The sequence below is a fragment of the Dasypus novemcinctus genome, chromosome 14 (assembly GCF_030445035.2).
Source record: "Dasypus novemcinctus isolate mDasNov1 chromosome 14, mDasNov1.1.hap2, whole genome shotgun sequence".
NCBI classification, from domain to species: Eukaryota; Metazoa; Chordata; class Mammalia; order Cingulata; family Dasypodidae; genus Dasypus; species Dasypus novemcinctus.
The window spans coordinates 108,106,922-108,126,082 of record NC_080686.1 but is presented as its reverse complement, the minus strand read 5'-3'; the positions used below and the strand labels follow the sequence as shown (position 1 = coordinate 108,126,082).

The 19,161-nt window shown below is 58.9% G+C and overlaps 1 protein-coding gene across 1 annotated transcript in view; it reads left to right on the top strand.

Annotated features, from left to right (window-relative positions):
• ZC3H3 (zinc finger CCCH-type containing 3) overlaps window positions 1-19,161 on the top strand; it is a 77,172-nt gene that overhangs the window by 19,999 nt on the left and 38,012 nt on the right. The window contains exon 4 of the mRNA XM_058276116.2: window positions 13,746-13,899. Within this exon, the coding sequence (XP_058132099.1) occupies window positions 13,746-13,899 (154 nt within the window). The remainder of the gene's footprint in view (window positions 1-13,745; window positions 13,900-19,161) is intronic.

Genomic DNA, 19,161 nt, shown 5'->3' with positions numbered 1-19,161 from the left:
TTTAATAAATTTTATTGACACATATTAATAAAGCATACAATCCATTCAAAGTGTTCAATAATGGTATTTGGTATAATCACATAGTTGTACATTTGTCACTTCAATCATTATTAGAGCATTTTCATTATCCTGATAATATTTATAATAATAATAAGCATAAAACAAACAAGAAAAGCTCTACCCCTTAATCATCATCTCTTGATCTCTCTATGCTTCCCCTGCAGTACATAGTCGCTATTCTGTTTCTGTCTTTCAAATTTATTTGTATTTTATATTTTGTGTAGATAGAGTCCAGCAATATATAGTATCTTTTGTTTAGTTTCTTTCACTTACTATATCTCCCCCTTGTTTTCCACTTTTAATGGAAGGTCATTAATATATTACTATACATTACTGTCCATATTTTGTTTTGGTTGTGTTTTTGTCTGGTATTAACATAACAGTAATGTTCATTTGTGTATTTCAGAGAAGAACAGTTGCATGAGTGCAGTATTACCCCTACTCATGTTTCACATAAGATTTTGCTATGCTGTGTAGTCCCATGGTACATTTTTTAGCTTTCTTTCTATTATAGTAATATACATGACCGTAGACTTTCCCTTTACCACTGTCATACCCCTGTATTAGCTCTGCTAGTTACAAACACTATGATGTGCTTTTCCCATTTCCATTCATTTCCAAAGGTTTACAAACAAATTTTTTACCAATTCTACACAGATTTCCCTCTTTCCATTCCCTAAACTCATTCTATTTTCTGGGGACCTGTATTCTAGTTATTAACTCCATGAGTTTATACAATATATTTTAGTTCATAGTAGCACAACCATACAGTATTTGTCCTTTTGTGTCTGGCTTGCTTCACTCAACATAATGTCCTCCAGCTCATCCATGCTGTCATATGCTTCACGACTTAATTTCTCCTTAACAGCTGCATAATACTCTGTTGTGTATCTATACCTCAGTTTGTTTAACCGTTCTTTGGTTGATGGACACTTGGGTTGTTCCCATCTTCTGGCATTCATGAATGATGCTGCTGTGAACATCTGTGTGCAGATGTCTGTGTCCCTGTTCTCAGTTCTTCTGGGTATACACCCCGCAGTGGTGTTGCCAGGTCACATGACAAGTCTATGTTCAACTCCCTTAGGAACTGCCAAACAGCCTCCACAGTGGCTGTGCCGTTCTGCATCCCCACCAACAGTGCACAAGCAAACTCTCTCTCTATCCTTTCCAACACTTGTAGTTTTCTGTCTTTTTAATAGTGGCCATTCTAATAGTGGCCATTCTAATAGGTATCTGATACAACAATATCTCACTGTAGCTTTGACTAGCATTTCCCAATCACTAGTTTTTCATTTCCAAAATGAAAAATTTTTTCATGTGTTATTTTTGCCGTTTGTAATTCTTGGGACAGATGTCTATTTTAAGTCTTTGACCCATTTTTTAATCAGGTCATTTGTCTTTTTAATGTTGCGTTGTAGCATCTCTTTATATAGCATGGATGTTAAACCCTTATTAGATATGCGATTTCCAAATATTTTCTCCCATTGAGTCAGCTGCCATTTCACCCTTTTGGCAAAGTCCTGTGATGTGCAAAAATGTTTAATTTTGAGGAGGTTCCATTTATCTATGTTTTCTTTAGTTGCTCATGCTTTGGGTGTAAGGTCCAAGAAACCACCACTACTACAAGGTCTTTGAGATGTTTCCCTACATTTTGTTCTTGTAGTTTTATGGTCCTGGCTTTTACATTTATGTCTTTGATCCATTTTGAGTTGATTCTTGTATAGGGAGTGAGAAAGGGTCCTCTTTCATTTTTTTGTTTATAGATATCCAGTTCTCCCAGCACCATTTGTTGAAAAGACTATCTTTCCAGTAACATGGACTTGGGAGATTTGTCAAAGACCAGTTGGCCCTAGAGGTGAGGGTTTACTTCTGGACTCTGAATTCTGTTCACTGATCAATGTGTCTATCTTTATGCCAGTACCTTGCTGTTTTGACCACAGTAGCTTTGTAATATGTTTCAGGGTCAGGCAGTGAAATTCGTCCCATGTCACTGTTCTTTTTGAGAATGCTTTTGGCTATTTGGGTGTACTTTCCCTTCCAAATGAATTTGGCAATTGCCTTTTCTATTTCTGTAAATTAGGCTGTTGGAATTTTGATTGGTATTGCACTGAATCTATAAATCAGTTTGAGTATGATTGACATCTTCACAATCTTTAGTCTTCCAGTCCGTGAACATGGAATGTCTTTCCATTTCTTTAGGTCTTCATTGATTTCTTTTAGTACTGTTTTCTAGTTTTCTTGATGTAGGTCCTATACTTTTTTGGTTAAATTGATTCCTAGATATTTGAGTCTGTTTGTTACTATTGTAAACAGGATTTTCCCCCTTGATTTTCTCCTCAGATTGTTAATTACTAATGTACAAAAACTGATTTTTGCATGTTGATCTTGTAGTCTACACTTTGGTGAACTCATTTATGAGCTCAAGTAGTTTTGTCTTAGGTATTTCAGAATTTTCTAAGTATAGGATCATGCCATCTGCAAATAGCGAGAGTTTTACTTCCTCTTTTCCTATATGGATGCCTTTAATTTTTTCTCTTGTCTAATTGCCCTAGCTAGAACTTCTAGTACAATGTTGAATAACAGTGGTGACAGTGGGCGTCCTTGTCTTGTTCCCAACCTTAGAGGGAAGTGTTCAACCTTTCCCCTTTGAGTATGGTGTTTTCTGTGGGTTTTTCATATATGGCTTTTATCATAGCGGGGAATTTTCCTTCTATTTCTATCTTTCGAAGTGTTTTTTATCAAGAAAGGATGCTGGATTTTGTTACATGCCTTTTCATGTCAATTGAGATGATCTTGTGTTTCTTTTCCTTCATTTTGTTAATGTGTTACATTATGTGGATTGGTTTTCTTATGTTGAACCAGCCTTGCATACCAGGAATAAACCCCACTTGGTCGTGATATGGAAGTCACTCGATTTGCTGCTGGGTTCTATTTGCGAGTATTTCATTGAGAATTTTTGCATCTGTGTTCAATAGAAAGATGGGCTGTAACTTTCTTGTAGTGTCTTTATTTGGCTTTGGTATTAGGGTAATGCTGGCTTCATAAAATGTGTGGGCTAATTTTCCCTCCTCTTCAATTTTGGAAGAGTTTAGATAGGATTGGTGTTAATGCTTCTCAAATTGCTTGGGTAGAATTCACCTGTGAAGCCATCTTGTCCTGGGCTTGCCTTTGTTGAGAAATTTTTGATGAATGATTCAATCTCTTTAAATGTAATATTGGTTTTATAAGTTCTTTTTTTTTTCTCCTCTTCCTCCCCACCCCCGGCCCCTGTTGTCTGCTTTCTGTTTCTGTGTGTTCTTCTGTGACCGCTTCTATCCTTATCAGCGGCACGGGAATCTGTGTTTCTTTTTGTTGCGTCATCTTGCTGTGTCAGCTCTCCATGTGGGAGGCGCCATTCCTGGGCAGGCTGCACTTTCTTTCATGCTGGGCGGCTCTCCTTACGGGGCGCACTCTTTGTGCGTGGGGCTCCCCTACGCGGGGACACCCCTGCGTGGCACGGCACTCCTTGCGCGCATCAGCACTGAGCATGGGCCAGCTCCACAGGGTCAAGGAGGCCTGGGGCTTGAACCACGGACCTCCCATGTGGTAGACGGACGCCCTAACCACTGGGCCAAGTCTGCTTCCCGTAAGTTCTTATATTTCTTGTTGCATCAGTGTAGGTTGTTTATGCATTTCTAGGAATTTGTCCATTTAATCTAGGTTTTCTAGTTTGTTGGCATACAGTTTTTCACAATATCCTCTTATGATCCTTTTTATTTCTGTGAGGTCAGTCATAACTTCCCCTCTTTCATTTCTGATTGTATTTATTTGCATCTTCTCTCTTTTTATCTTTGTTAGTGTAGCTAGGGGTTTGTCAGTTGTATTGATCCTCTCAAAGAATCAGGTTTTGTTTTCGTTGATTTTCTCTATTGTGTTTTTGTTCTCACTTTCGTTTATTTCTGCTCTGCTCTTTATTATCTCTTTCCTTCTCCTTAATTTGGTAGTGGTTTGCTGTTCTTTTTCTAGTTTCTTTGGTTCTGTTATATCTTTCATTTTAACTCTTATTATTTTTTTAAATATAGGAATTTAAAGGTGTAAATTTCCCTTTCAACACTGGCTTCACTGTATCCCATAAGTTTTGATAAGTTGTGTTCTCGTTTTCATTTGTCTCCAGATAGTTACTAACTTTTCTTCCAGTTTCTTCTTTGACCCACTGATTCTTTAGGTGTATGTTGTTTAACATCCACACATCTGCGAAATTTCCCCTTTGCTGTTTATTATTAACATTCAGCTTCATTCCATTATGATCTGAGAAGGTGGTTTGTGTAATTTCAGTCTTCTTATATTTATTGAAACCAGTTTTGTGACCCAGCATGCGATCTATCCTGGAGAAAGATCAGTGAGCACTTGAGAAGTATGTATAACCCACTGATTTGGGATGCAGCGTTCTGGATATGTCTGTAGGTCTAGCTTGTTTATCATATTGTTCAATTTCTGTTTCCTTGTTGATCTTCTGTCTAGTTGCTCTATCTAATGATGTGAGTGGTGTGTTGAAGTCTCCAACTATTATTGCAGAGATGTTTATTTCTCGCTTCAGTTTTTTTTTGGGGGGGGGGAGGTCTTGGGGATTAAACCTGGAGCCTTGTACGTGTGAAGCAGGTGCTCAACCACCAAGCTACACCTGCTCCCCTCCCCTCAGTTTTGGCAAAGTTTGCCTCATGTATTTTGGGCACCTTTTTAGGTGCATATATATTAATGACTATTACTTCTTCCTAGTGAATTGTTCCTTTTTTTCATATTTTATGGTCTTTTGTATCTCATCACTTTTTTGCGTTTAAAGTCTGTTTTGTCTGATATTAGTACAGCTACCCCTGCTCTTTTCTGGTTACTATTTGCACGTAGTATCTTTTTCCCACCTTTCATTTTCAGCTGGCTTGTATCCCTGGGTCTAAGGCGAGTTTCTTGTAGACACCATATGGATGGCTCATGTTTTCTTATCCATTCTCTCAACCTGTATCTTTTGATTGGGAGTTTAATCCATTCACATTCAATGATATTGCTATAATTGCGTTATTTACTTCCACCACTTTATTATCTGTCATATCATATTTTCATCTGTCTTTTTGGTCTTTTAGTTATCCTTCTGTATTCTCCTCCAAGCCCCTCGTTCCTGTCTTCCTTTTTTGCTCTAAGATTTCCTTTAATATTTCCTGCAAAGGTGGATGCTTTTTTGTGAACTGTCTTAGTTTGTGTTTGTTTGCGAGTATTTTAGACTCACCTTCATATTTGCAGGACAGTTTTGCTGGATAAAGAATTCTTGGCTGGCAGTTTTCCTCTTTCAGTCTCCTAACTATCATACCACTGTCTTCTCGCCTCCATGATTTCTGATGAGAAATCTGCGCTATGTCTTCCTGCACGTCCCTTGTACGCGCTGGTTTTCTTCTCCCTTGCTGCTCTAAGGATTTTCTCTTCATCTTTGACGTTGACATTCTGAGTAGTGTGTGTCTTGGAGTAGGTCTGCTCACATTTATTCTGATTGGGGTGCGATGTGCTCCTTAGACATGGAGGTTCATTTCTTTCGTGAGAGTTGGGAAATCTTCAGCCTTTGTTTCCTCAGAATCTCTTCGTGCCCCTTTTCCCTTCTCTTCTCCTTCTGGAACTCCCACGACATGTGTGTGTTTGGTTTCGTACTGTCATTTAGCTCCCTGAGCTCTGCTCAGTTTTTTTCATTTTTTTCTCTTCCTCTTCTCTCTCTTCAATTTCAGCTGTTCTGTCTTCTTTATTACTTATTCTTTTCTTTTATCATTTAGAGTCTGCTGTTTTATGCCTCATTTGTGTTTTTGGTGTCACTGTCGTTCATTCCCATGAGCTCTGTTACTCTTGTTCAGGTTGTCAAGTTCTTTGCACTCAGAGTCTTCTTGATGTCCTTTAGCTCTTTAGCCACCTCTTTCAACTCAGTTTGATTTTGTAAACTTGTATGACTCTTGTTGATTAGTTGTCTGAAATCCTGTGTCTCATGGGCTTTGATATATTCCTTTGCTTGGGCCACAGCTTCAATTTTCATAGTATGGCTCATAATTTTTTGCTGCTGTCTAGGCATCTGGTTATGATGATGGATTTACTCAGATGCTCAATTTCTTTCTCTTTCACAGGGTTTAGTGGCAGGAGGCTGTGTAACTGCTGCTCTTGGATTCTTGGTTCGACCTGGGTCATTAGGCTTGTTCCTGTCGGGTGCTCAGAACGGGGCCCTGGACCCTGAAATGGGCAACAGACCTGCTTCCTAGGGCGGTGGGAGGAGGCTGTCAAGGCCGGAAAACGCCTCCTCATCTGTTCTTAATTTTCTCACGCGCACTTCCTGGGTCCGCCAGCAGACGGCGCCTCCGGCAGCCCTCAGTCCATTGCCTGGTTGGGTGTGTTCGCTGCAGCAGGGACTGGATCGAGGTGACAGAGGATCCTGCTGGAGGCCGAGAGCCTGTAATTCAGACTTTCTCAGGGGCAGTTCTCCCACCGCCGCTGGCAGCCCCCTCCCTTTTCCCAGGGGGGAAATACCTCCACAGCTTTTCCCCGAAGCTTTCTGTTGATCCCCTGTCCTCTCTTGGGAGGTGTGTCCAGCCCTCCCCGCTGTCCTAAACCCTGAAGCCTGGCTTTTCCTGCCCATTTCTGCCTGCCCTCTAGTCTTTTTCTGGGAGAGAAGTGAGTCCTGGTTGTCTCTAAACTGTCATCTTTCTGGAAGTTCCTGGGTTAGTTTTTAAACTCACTTTGTCCTCTGTTAGCTTGTTAGTTTTGCCTTCTTTTATTCTTCTTTAGATGCTTTCCCTTGAGGTTATCATGGATATTTTTGACATATCATTCATGGTACTTATAAGTTCTAGTCTTGCCGCTTCCTGGGTGGTAGGAGAAGCTTGGAATTCTTGGCTCTGACTCGCCCTCTCCTGTCCTCCATGCTAGCGCCTCCCGACTCCTCAGTGCCTCGGCTTTAAATGTCGCAGTCATCATCGTTTCTTGGTAAGTCAGCGTTAGTAGATTTACCCACGTCACCTCTGCCTGAAGAGCGGCTCTTAATGTGAGCTTTAGTATCGCAAGTCTGGTTAATTTATCTAGTTTCATTAAAGTTTTGTTTGTCTGGAAATGTCTTTATTTCCGCTTTTTTAAACCCGCTGCCCAGGCTGGGTAAGGCGCTCCAGGACGGTCTCAGCTCCCGCGGCCCTTGACGCGCCCCCCCGGCCGCCGTGCGCTGCCGCTGTGAGGTCCGCGGCCAGGGCCCGCTCCGAGGCCAGCACGTCTTGCCCCCCCACGCTCTCTTCTGGTCCCGTGTTTCTCTCTCTGGGTTTCCACGGTTTTGCTGTGAGGTGCTTAGGTATGCCTTGTCGTCCACGGGTTCCTGCTGCCGCTGCCATGCCCGCACCTGTGGTGGGTCAGTGGTTGGCATCGGGTGCAGCCGCTGCTCGGCGCAAGGCAAGGCTGGGCGCCCAGCAGCCCCCTCCAGGGCTCGGTCCTCCCGCTGTCGTGTGTGTGTGTGTGTGTGTGTGCGCGCGCGCACGTGTGCGCGTGTGCCTGCAGGTGCACACGTGTGTACTTGTGTGTATCTGCACGTGTGTACATGCACGCATGTGTATTGTGTACCCGCAGGTGTGCACCTGTGTGCACATGTGCCTGTGCTTGCGCATGCGTGTGCGTGCCCCCCGTGCTTGCCTGACGGGAGCGAGGAGGGCCGTCCCCACAGCCGTCTGTGCCCTGAGGCCGCTCCACCATGTCCCCGAGGGCTTTGGGGGCGGCAGGCCTCCCGGGCCTGGAGCTGGGGTGCTCACGGGGTCTGCAGAGGGCTGGGCAGTGAGGGGAGGGGGCTGTGCCCAGCTGCAGGCGGGTGCTCCGTGTGCAGTGCTGAGCAGCCACAGGAGGCGTGGCGCGATTTAGTGGACTGACCACGGGCCCTGTGGCCTCCAGCCGCCCACCTGAAGCTCGCGGGGGCTCCTGGCAGCGCCTGTGCCCCAGCTCTGTCCGTGTCTCACCCGGGACGACCAGCCCCAGGGTGCACTCGCAGCCTCGTGTGGGCGAGGGCCAGCCCTTGCCACGACGCATTCCCCCGCGGCGCAGAGCCAGGCAGAAGCAGCCCAGGCCTGCCCCTCAGGCGCTGGCAGTGCGGGCAGGTGCGAGGGCGGGCTGCCGGGCGGGTCGGGGTGCTGGGCGCGGGCGCACGCGCCGCTCGTCCCTGCTTGGTGTCTGTGGAGACACCCCATGTGGCCCGGGCGGCGGGCAGGGGCTTCCGTGTGGGGCGGGTGGGCGGCGGCCTGGCCGGCGCGCTGGGGGCTGGCTGCCCGCACCCCTGCCTCTTCTGGAAGGGCAGGAGCCCCGGCTGGGCCCGGTTGCCGTTTTGTGGCTGCGGCAGGCGCAGCCGGGCCGACGGGAAGCCGCGGTGGAGGCCCCCGAGCGGAGCTGGCGGGCAGGTGAGGCCCCCGCTTGCTCCCTGCCCCGTGCAGGCAGGCCTGGTGCTCAGGCGGGGGCCGCTCCTGGCTGGCCGGGCTCCCCGCCCCGCCCGCGGGCACACGCCCACCCTGGACGCCAGGCCAGGCCTTGACGGGGAGCGGGCCTCCTCAGCGCCCAGGCTCCAGCCCAGTCCAGCCTGGCCCGGCCCTGTCTTGTGCTTCGGGGGGTGTGAGAGTGTCCGTGTCTGGGGGTCCGACTGCGCCCCAAGAGCACGCGCCCTCTGGGAGGCGGGCCAGGGATGAGCGGGCTTCCTGGGAGCGGCGGGGCCTCCCCTCCTTGTGCCCACGAGAGGGCGGGAGGGCAGTGCCGGTGGCTAGGCTGCGCCTCCCTCGCCTGGGCTCCCTGTGGCCAGGGCTTGCGCTGACCGCTGACCGGCGGCCGGGCACTGTGCCCCAGCTCCTGGTGGGGGGCGGCCGCGCAGCTGCGCCTGCTGCTTGGGCCCAGCCGGTGGGGCCCTGGGGGGGCGTGGGTGTGCGTGTAGCCTGCGTGTGCATGTGCCATGTGCCCGCCGTGCCCCCGTCCCCGAGCCTCCAGCAGCGCCGCCGCCCCGGGCCTGCCGTCGCAGTCTGGGCAGCTTCCTGCTGGGGTGGGCAGCGGCCTCTCCCAGCGGCCGAGAGGCGCAGCTCCTCAGGCCACTGCCGCCTGGCGCAGAGTGCCCCGTCCCTTCCGCCCATCCCTGCGGCCCCTTCGCCAGCCCAGCCTGGTGGTCCTGGCCGAACAGGACCCTGAGCTGTCGGCCCTCCCTCGGCCCCGGGCTGCCCCGCGTGGGGGTCCCCGTCCCAGCCCTAGGGCTTCGTGTGTGCTCGTGTGCACTTGCCTGCCTGCGGGCTTCCTATGTGTACACTCGCTTGCGCTGCCCCCACGGGGCCAGGACGGGCCCAGCGGCTGGTGCGGCGTCAGTGGCCAGGTGGATTTGGGGCTGGACGTTGGGGAGCGGGCGTGGGGCCGGAGCTCCGGCAGGCTTCTGGGGGCAGAGCCTGGAAGGGGCCATGCGGGGCCAGAGGAGAGCGCGCCGGGCGCCCGGGGCAGGGAGCGGTTGCCGAGGGGGGCACGCCCTGGCGGTGTGCGGCCAGGTGGGCGCATGGCCTGTGGCTCCGCCTTGGTCGTGTGTCCAGTGGACGCGAGGGGCGCAGGGTCACGGGGCCCGTGGGGCAGGGCTGGGTGCAGCGCTGCAGGATGGGGTGTCGTGGGGATCACCCGAGCCCCCCGGGGTGCGCCCGTGCCCTCAGGCTGACCTTGGGACCCTGCCTTGGTGCCAGCACTGCAGGCTGGAGACGCCCTCCCTCCCCAGGGAGGGCGGTGGGCCTCGGTGGCTGGCGCCTGGAGGAAGGGGCTCCAAGGCAGGGCCCAGGGCAGCCCAAGGCTGCCTGGCAGCCCCCCAGGGAGCGTGTGGCGCAGGCTTGTGGGTGGCCGAGGGAGGGGAGGGCCAGCCCGGGCGCCGGCGGCCCAGCCCACCACCCTCCGCCGTGGGGCACCATGGGGTTTCGGGGCAGAGCCTGGGGCCAGGGCCTCCCGGGGGCAGGTGCTGAGCCGGGACGCGCGGAGCCCCTTCCAGCTGGCGGCACTTCGAGCTGACCAGAGCCGTGGGCAAGCGCCTCGGGGTGGGGCAGGGGGAGTCCCCGGGCAGGTGGCACGGGTGATGGTGGGTGGGACCTGCCCGCCTCCTAGACACGAGGGGAGCGGCAGCTGAGGACGCCGCAGCAGACGTCGCCGTGGCCCCCGCGCTGCCTTTAGCCAGCGAAGGGCGGGCAGCCTGGAGGCGAAGCAGGCGGCGCTGGGCAGCCAGCGCTCAGGCCCGTCGCCCCAGGCGGAGGGGCCCCGCCCCCCGCAGGCCTGCTGGCCCGGCGCCCTGCACTGGAGGCCGCAGGAGGCCGGGCGGGGCGGCCACCCCGTCCCCCGCCCCCCCGTGGCGCCCCGGCCGCCCCTGCCCGGGTCCCTGGTTCCCGGCCTCCGGCTCGCTGCGTGCAGCCTGTGGAGGCTCAGCAGGAGGCCTGCGGCATCGCGGCGTGTGCCCGGCAGTGCCCCGCGCGGGCATGTGCCCGTTCTCCTCTGCGGCCGAGTGCTCGGCGCCCTCGTGTGTCTGCCTTTCGCCGGGTGAAGCTCGGGCCGGGGTGGGAAGCCGTGGTCGTCGCCTTGGGTGGGTGGGCCCGTCTGGCCTGTGCTGGCCACAGGGCCCTGCCTCCTGCTGGAGCCCACCAGCTCCTGGCGGCCCTGGCGGCCTGCTTGGCCCCAGCAGGTGGCCTGGGACCCTGTGCAGGGCAGCGGCTCAAGCCTGGCGCAGCGGAGTTAGCGACTCGTGCTGCTCCTGTGACGGAGGGCCGTCAGATTTTAGACTTCCCTCAACTCCGCGGTAAACAAGGCCAGAGGCAGCGGGAGGCCGCGAGGGGGCTGGGGTCGCCGCGGCGGCCACCATGGTCCTCGGGTGAAGCGCTGCGGCTGCCTGCCCTTCCTGTGTGCAGCCGCGCCTCCTGAGCCGGCCCTGGGCCAGCCACTGCGCTGCCACCACTGGGACGGCCGCCCCCTGGGTCCTCGGGTCCCCAGAGGTCCCCCCAGGCTCCCCGGGCCTTGCGGGAAGGCGGGGGCAGCCCCGGAGCCGGGCACCTTCTTGCTCGGTGCTCCGGGAAGGTGCCAGGGAGCACTGTGCCCGCCGGCCTCGTTCCTGGGCCTCCCTCTCCACCGGCCCCTGTGGCTGCCGAGCGTGCGCCGGGGGCGCAGAGGGCAGGCGGGGCGCGGCGGCCGGCCTGACGGATGGGCTCGTATCCCCAAGTACGGCGCCAGCAGTTTTCCGCGGCTCGCCTTCCGCTGCGGCAGTAAAGTTTTTAATTAGGAGAGCTAATGAGATCGATTAGTCATTAGAGCTGACCTCGGCCGCTGCGAGCGGCTGTGTGTGGGCCTGATAAGGGCGCCGGGCGCAGCCTGCAATAAAGGCACCGAGGGCTGATGGGAGCGGGACGTGCCGCGGGGAGTGCATCGGGGAGGGGAGTGCCGAGCTAGAGGCTGCGGCACGGCCCTCGGCAGCCTTGGTGACCTCCGCAGAGCGCCCCCGGCCCAGCCTGGCGCCTCCGTGAGGGCGCCCCTTCCCGTCCCCCAGCCCCCGGGGCTCGAGCGCCTGGACGCGTGGTGGGTCACGGTCAGGCAGGGCCCTCTGAAGCGGAGGTCCTGCCAGTCCTCCCCCGTGTCAGGTGCGGGTGGCGCCGCGCAGGCCCCGCTGGCTGTGTGCCTGGGCAGGCCTCTCGGGGTGCCCTCCCACAGGGTCCTCAGCATGGGAAGAGGGTGGCGGCCGGTGCCATGCTGCCGGGAGCCTGCCTCGTAGCCTTCAGCTTTGTTTCCTGAGCGTGACCGCAGCAGGAAGCGAAACACTGCACGCTGACGAAGCCGAAGCCGCGGCTTCCTGCGCGGTGCCCTTAGTACCCGTCAGTACACAGGAAGAATGGCAGGCCCAGAGCAGGGCCTGAGGGCTTCCTGGAGGAGGTGGCGTCACACCAGCCCCCAGAGGGTGGACTTTGGACCCACAGGGTTTGGGGACAAAGCGATTCTGGCCGAGGGGACGTCATCCAGGCGAGGGGCTCGGAGCTGGGCAGGTCTGGGCCCTGCGGTGCTCAGGACGAAGGACGCTGGGGTGGCAGGGCACCCAGGAGGCCCCAAGCCCTCCCGGAGGGGCCTTAGCCCAGGCCTGGGCCTTGCACCTGGGCAGGTGGGAGGGGCAGGGGGCCGGGCGGCCTCTGCCCACAGGACCGAGCGCTGCCCGTGGGGAGCTGGCGGGGGACCTGGGGTCATCGATCGCCTTGAGCTCTGACGTCCGGCGCTCGGGCTTGGACATGGAGGGCTGGTTTCCACTGGCTCCCCTGCAGGCCGCCCCGGCCCCCTCGACCGGCACGCGCCTGCCGGAGCTCATGGGGCAGGCGGCCCCTGCGCATGGGGCGGGGTGGGGGGCTGCAGGGACCTGCCTGGTCCTTCCTGAGCCCCAGGCCCCGGGCGTGCTGGGCTCCCCGGCTGTCGGTCACCTGAACTGCTTCCGTGGAGGCTCAGGCCGGCGAGCGGGGACGCCGCGGTGTCTGGGGCCAGGGCTGCCCACCAGCGCTGAGACACGACCTGTGCTGGAGCCCCCAGGTGCTCCGCGCCTGCGCGTCCTCCTGCCCGGGGCTTCTGGCCGTTCTGGGGGTTCCGCTGGCTGCCTGGTGGGGGGACATGGGCCCATCCGACACTGGGGGGCTCTCCTGGACCTCCACGCGTGAGCAGGTGCACATGGGTGGGTTTTAGGAGTCAGGCCCAGCCCGGGGCAGAGGTGCTGCTGCAGGGAGGGCCCTGGGCAGGAGACCCAGCCACGATCTCCACCCCAGAGCTGCAGTCAGGCACTCAAGGCCGGCCGGGGCGGGGCCCTTGGTCTGGGGGTGAGGGGAGGCGGTGGGTGCTGGGCGGGCGCCCTCGGGTCGTGGCTCTCCGGCCGGCAGCCTCCCTCCACCACTCGTCCAGGGCCCCGGCCCGCGCTCATGCTCACGGTTCTGGCGGGCAGTTCCCCTGGCGGCCACCTCCCGCCCTGAGGGCCGGTGGCCCCCTGGGTCTCTGGCTGCCCACCGCCAAGCAGAGCCCTCCCAGGACCAAGGGCCCGGACGCTGTCCCCGTCCTCGGCTTGGCCTCGGGCAGGTGGACCAGGCCCCTCAGAGAAGCCAGCGTGGCTCGGGGCAGCGGGCCCTCTCCTCCAGGGCGGCAGCCTGGCCAGCTCACAAGCCTCCTTCCGGCGTGTTAGCATTAATTTTAGCGTTAATTGTGCGGGCGGTTGGAGGTGTAGATTATGTTATGGGAGGCTGGCAATTATATGTGTTCCCTGAATTGGAGAGTTCCCCCAAGCTTCAGGGAGATTGCCGGGCAAAGCAGATCTGTGACCCGGGCACCCGGCAAGAGGAGGCCGTGCTCGCCCTGTGCAGCGCTACGAGGAGGGACAGTTGGCTTGCCAGCGGCCGGCCTTCTGCAGAGGACGGGCCAGCCGCCCCTCCCGGGTGAAAGGGCCCAGGGCCCACCCGAGGAGCGCTGAACCAGGGCCCGGCCCAGGTCGGGGGTCCTGGGTTGCTGGGCTGAGTGTCCCAGCCCCTCCTGCCTCCAGCAGGCCGGTGCGCAGAGCTGCCGTGCGGGGGCTGGAGTGGGGGAGCTTGGGGCCTGTGGGGCCCGGGGCTCTGGGCTGTGGGTGGGCCCTGACCTGCGCCTGTGCTCTGTTCTCTCGGCAGCGCCCAGCCTGCACCCTCTGCGGACCCCGCCCGCCAGCAAGGTGATCCAGACCCGCTACCGCCTGGTCAAGAAGACCCCGGCCTCCCCGCTCAGCGGCGCCCCCTTTCCCCTGCCTCTGCCCTCCTGGCGGACCCGGGGCCTCACGCTGTCCAGGTAGGAGCCCGGGGGTGGGAGGGGGCAGGGCCAGCCATGGGCGGCGGCTTCCCCTGCTCGCGGGACGTTTCCTGCTCACACGCTGCCCCGTGTGCACGGCCGTCCCCTCAGCGGACGGGAGCCACGCTCGCCCCGGGAGTGCCTGCTGCACGGCCTGGGTCCTGGGGCGCGAGGCCACTTCTTGCTGGCCACAGGTGCCAGCTGTTCAGGCACTCCCAGGGGACAAACTAACACCAAGACCCGGACCCAGAGCAGACCCTTCCGGAAGCCCGTGGCCTCCATGCGAGGCGGTCCACTGGCTGTGAGGCGCAGGCTCTTCCCCGCCGGGGGCGGCAGCTCCATCCGGGGAGACGCCAGCGCCCCCCCACAGTACCCCGGCCTGGGGCAGGGGTGGAAGTTGGGGTGCCGCACGGCGGGCCCGCTCATGGTTGAGGTCCCAGGCCTCTGCCATCAGCTTCCTCCCTGGCGGGTCAGGGGTGGCAGCCTGTGCCCAGGGAGGCCGTCCATGCAGGGCGGGGAGTGGGCGATGGCCTGAGGGGCAGGGGAGCAGGCGGCCCACTGGGGACCAGGTGTCGCGCGCCCTGGTCAGCAGGTACGTGGCTGCCGCTGTCCCTGGGCCTGGACAGGGAGCAGCTTCCCCCCAGGCGCAGCCAGCCCGGGTCCCTGCTGGCTGGACAGTGGCTGCCTGGCCCTGGCCCCCGGCCCTGCTGCTGCAGACCGGCTGCCCAGATGTCTGGCCCCCGGCTGGTGGGCAGCAGGGCCGGGCTGGGGGCTGGGCTGCCTCCTCCCTCGCCCGGGCCGCCCCCAACCACGCCCTGCAGCCAGCCTTTCTGGAGACCATAGTTGGAAGTGTATTTTAAATTAATTTTATCATACTTTTTGTAATATTTTTGTTTTAAATAGATTTATAAGCAACTTGGGGACTATTTCTACAAATTTATGAAGATAATTTTCACTCTCTCGATAAGGTTAAATTTACACCTGCTATTTCCATATTAATTCACGTTGCTAAGTGGATCTAATTTTCTTCCGTTCTTCTATCAAGCGAGCATGGCCTTTCCTAATGCAATTTCCCCCTCACTAAATCATGGTGGTCGCGTGTCATGATCGAGTTAAATTAACTTAAATTAATTTACTTAATAAGAGCCCCAGATCATCGTGAACGAGGCTCAGATTTATCGATCCTCCACTCCCACCTCCCGCTCCTGGCGTGCAGGCCGGAGGGGTTTCCTCGGCGAGCACCGGCGGGCCAAGGGCGCCGGGCTAGGGCTGCCGTGTGGGCGGCGCTGCTGGCCCCCCGTGTCGTCGGGGCCTGCGCAGCCAGGTCGTCAGGCTGGTGGGCCGTGCACTGGCCCCACCTGCCACTCGGCCGCGACGGCGGCGCCTGCCCCTTGCTGGAGGAGCAGCCCTGGTCCCCCAGGAGCCACCGCAGGCAGCGCCCCTGCCTGGACCGCGGGCACGGCGTGGGCGGGACAGTGCAGGTACCCTCCTCCCAGGCGTGGGCTGAAGCTGGGTGCACCCCAGGAAAAACAGGTGCTTCACCTGAACCCTCGCCTGCGGGCGTGAGCCCACCGTGAGCGGGACCCACTGAGGAGGCTGCCGCGGCCACGGCGCACCCACTGCAGTCAGACGGGCCTAACCCTGCGGCCCGAGGCCTTTGTCAGCTGGGAAATCAGACAGGGAGAGACGAGGCCCCACACGAGCAGCCAGAGCCGAAGCCCCAGAGCCCGAGGAGAGGGGAGGCCAGGAGGGGCCCCATAAGCACGCCCTGAGGATGCCTGATCGGACCTTTCCAGCCTCAAACAGCGAGCGCGTACATTCCCACCGTTTAACCTGATTCACTGTGTGGCGTTTGCCTGAGCAGCCAGGAAACTGAAATTGACTTTGGAACCTGGAGAGTGGGGTGCTGCTGTGGTTGCAAATTCCAAAAATGTGGGCACGGTTTGAAACTGGGGGTGGGCAGAGGCTGGGGGGTTGAGATAGAAAAGGCCCGGGTTGTTGGGAAGAGGCTGTTGGTGGAAATGCGGGTGCTACAGGTATTTCCAATGAGGCCCCGGAAGGAAGGAACGAACATGGTACTGGAAACTGGAGGAAAGATGACCCTCGATTTAAAGCAGCAGAGGACCGGGGAAATTGAGTCCTGATGTTGGATGGAAGGCAGAACTTGAAAATGATGAATTAGGATATTTAGCTGAAGAGGTTTCCAAGTTAAGTGAAAGTACAGCCTGGCTTCTCCTTGCAGCTTATGGTAAAAAGCGAGAGGAAAGGGATAAAGCTGAGAACTGAAACGGGCACAAAGAAACCAGAAATTGATGGTTTAGAAAATGCCAAGCTTCTGGAAAACGGATCCCCAGAGCAGAGTGCCCCGCGTGGGGCTCAGTGGAGCACGATGCCAGCCGCTGGTTTTGGTGCGAGTCAGGGTGGAAGTGCCGCTCTCCAGGAGGCCTGTGGGAAGTCCTGTGTCCCTTGACGTGGACCCCATGTACTGCATGAGAAACCGACCAGCTTTCTGCATGGCTCGTGTGAACGGAACCAGTGCCAGCTCGGACTTACAGGGGCAGAGAAGGGACAAGGTGATGGAGAAGTCACTTCCCAGTGAGACCCCTGGAAGCCGAGGCCTGGGCTGAAGACGTCTCCTCGAGCCTGAGAGCGAGCCCGCACCTGGGGGGAAGGGAGGGCCTGCCCCGGAGCCTGCGAGGCTGCTGCCCCCTGTTCAGGAAGAGGGGCCCCCAGCCTTCCCAGGAGCCTGCGGGGTTGCGGAGAGGCTGGCCGCCACCGCGGGTTCTCAGAGGGTGGGGCCTTCACCGCAGCGGGGAGCTTGGCCTGGGCAGGCCCTGGCAGGGGCGCGGCTGCCACTCCATCAGGCCCCAGGGCGGCGGCTGCCGGGGTAACGCCCGTTCCCCGCAGTCGAGGGGTGTGCCCTGCCGGGTTTCGGAATTGTTGGAAACCAGGACCCGTTTTCCTTCCAGTTTCTCCCTACGGGAATGGGAGCGTTCATCCTGCACTTGTCCCTCTGTTGTCTGTCGGAAGCAGTACCTTGTTCTCCAGGTCCACAGGCCCACAGCCGGGGGGGTGCTGTGCCAGGACAGACCCTCTCCAGGGCTGACGGGACGCGGTACTCACTGCTGTTCCCGAGACGTGAGGACCTGGGCTTCTGTGATGAGTGAACGCGTTTGGCGTGTGAAGAGAACGCGCCTTTTTGGAGTCCAGAGGGGGGACTGCAGTGGTCGGAAGCTGTGCGCACCCCAGGAAAGCGGGCTCTTACCCGGCGGGCCGCAGGCGAGCCCCTCCCAGCGGGGCCTTCTGCGGGGGGCGCGCGGCGACCACCTTAGCACCACTGCCGGAGCCTGAGGGAGTGGCGGGGGCTGCACTCCACGGAGCGCGGAGCAGCAGGGGAGGCGGGAGAGGCCTCCCCTCGCCGGGAGCCCCAGATGGGCGGCAAGACTGCCCTCCCCTCCTGCCCCACCCCCCGCCCGGGGCCCAAAGGCCCGGCAGATGCCCCCCTTCCGCGTCCCGCCCCACGCCAGGAGCCAGGACCAGGCCCCCAGCACGCCTCGACTTGGGCTTCTCCCGGCCCCTCAACCGTGAGCCAGTCAATTCCCGTTGGTTAAGCCAACCCGCGGTGCTGGCAGTCGCCGTGGCCGGGGCGTGGTCCGCCTCCGTGGCCTGGCTCGCATCTCGGCCGCGCGGGCTGTGGGTCCAGGCCCCTCCTCCCTGCCCCGCGCCCCCGGTCCTGTCCTCTGCCCGTCAGGCGGGGGTGCTCCCTGTCGGGGGGCGTGGAGGAGGGCTCCCGGAGGGCCTGGGCAGCAGCCTCGGCTGGCCGGTCCTTCTGGCAGGGCCATGGGGCCTGGCTCGGTGGCTGGTGGCGACATCCTGCCTCACCTGCCTGCCCCCAGCCCCGGTGGCAGCTGTGGTGCCTCGGTCGTCGTCCTGCTCGGCTGCAGGCCTCAGTCCTCCCGGGCAGGTTGCGGGAAGACGGCCAGTCGTGCCGGGGCCCCGTGGGGCAGGGCGGCGTGGGCAGCGTGGCACTGGCCTGGCCCCTCCCACGCCGCGTGGCCCTGTGCCTGGGGATGCAGAGCTGCAGGGAGGCAGGGGCAGGCTGCGGCGCTGGGGCTGAGGGTGGGCAGGACCAGCGGGGGCTCCTGGCTGCTGGGGCACGGGTTGCTGGCACGCTGGCTGGGTGACCTCGGGCTGCCGCTTCCTGCTTCGAGCCAGGGACTGTGCCGGCAACCAGGAGGGTCCGGGAAGGCCCAGGTGGCTTCTGTGCCCTCACGAGCCTTTCCCAGACCGGGCTGGAGGAGGCAAGGATGGAGCAGGGCTGGCGGGCGCTGACACGGCAGCCTGCGGGCCTGTCCTCTCCTGGGCTCTCGGGGGCAGCCGGGCCCTGGTGGCGGGGTAGAGAGCGGGCAGCAGGCCTGCCGCCAGCGCCGGGCTCACGGGCGGAGGAGCTGGGGCGGATCCCCTCCCGATCCTCAGCACAGGAGCGGGGCTCGATGTGCCAGCGCCTTGCCCCGGCCCTCAGCATGCTCTGCAGGCCCTCCCCCCTGCTCCTCCATCCATCCGTCCCCAGGAGACGGGGGCTGCAGAGGCCAGGCCCGCCGCGTGCGTCCATGTCCACGGGGCCTCCTGTGGAGGCAGGGGGCTGAGGGTGGGGAGGGCCCAGGCACACACCCCTGCCCTGCAGAGAAGCCGGGGTGGGGCCAGAGGGCCTGGGCCCAGGGGGCGTGGGGCGGGGAGGGGCCAGGGGACGGACCGTGGTGACATGAGGCCGCGGCAGGGCAGGCCCTGGGCGGCAGCGGGCAGCAGTGGCCCAGGAGGACGGGCTCGCACCTGCAGGGGCAGCCAGGCCAGCCTGCACGTGGCGTGGGCACTCGGGCTGAGGGCGCGGCCATGTGCGCCCGACTGGGACCAGTGCAGGCCGGGGGGCGCCTGGAGCGTGAGCCTGGGGCCCGGGTTCTGGGGTGTGCAGGCTGGGGCCTCCGGGCGGCGCTCGCCAGCGAGGGCTCCGCTTCCAGCTGCGCTGAGCCTCATGGTCGGCGTGCCCCCGGCTCCAGCGAGTTCATTAATCTGCTTGAAGCTGAGCTGTGACTCGGGCGCTTACGCCTCCTGCCACCTTTTCCTCTTCCCGAATTCAGTTGACGTGAAAGTGCTAAATAAGCAGGAGGCCGCTTTAGCCCGTGGACCGCCGCCCGCAGTCAGCCTCAGGCGGCGCGCTGGGGGTGGAGCCTCTCCACGGGGCGGCTCTCGGCGGGGGCCTCATCG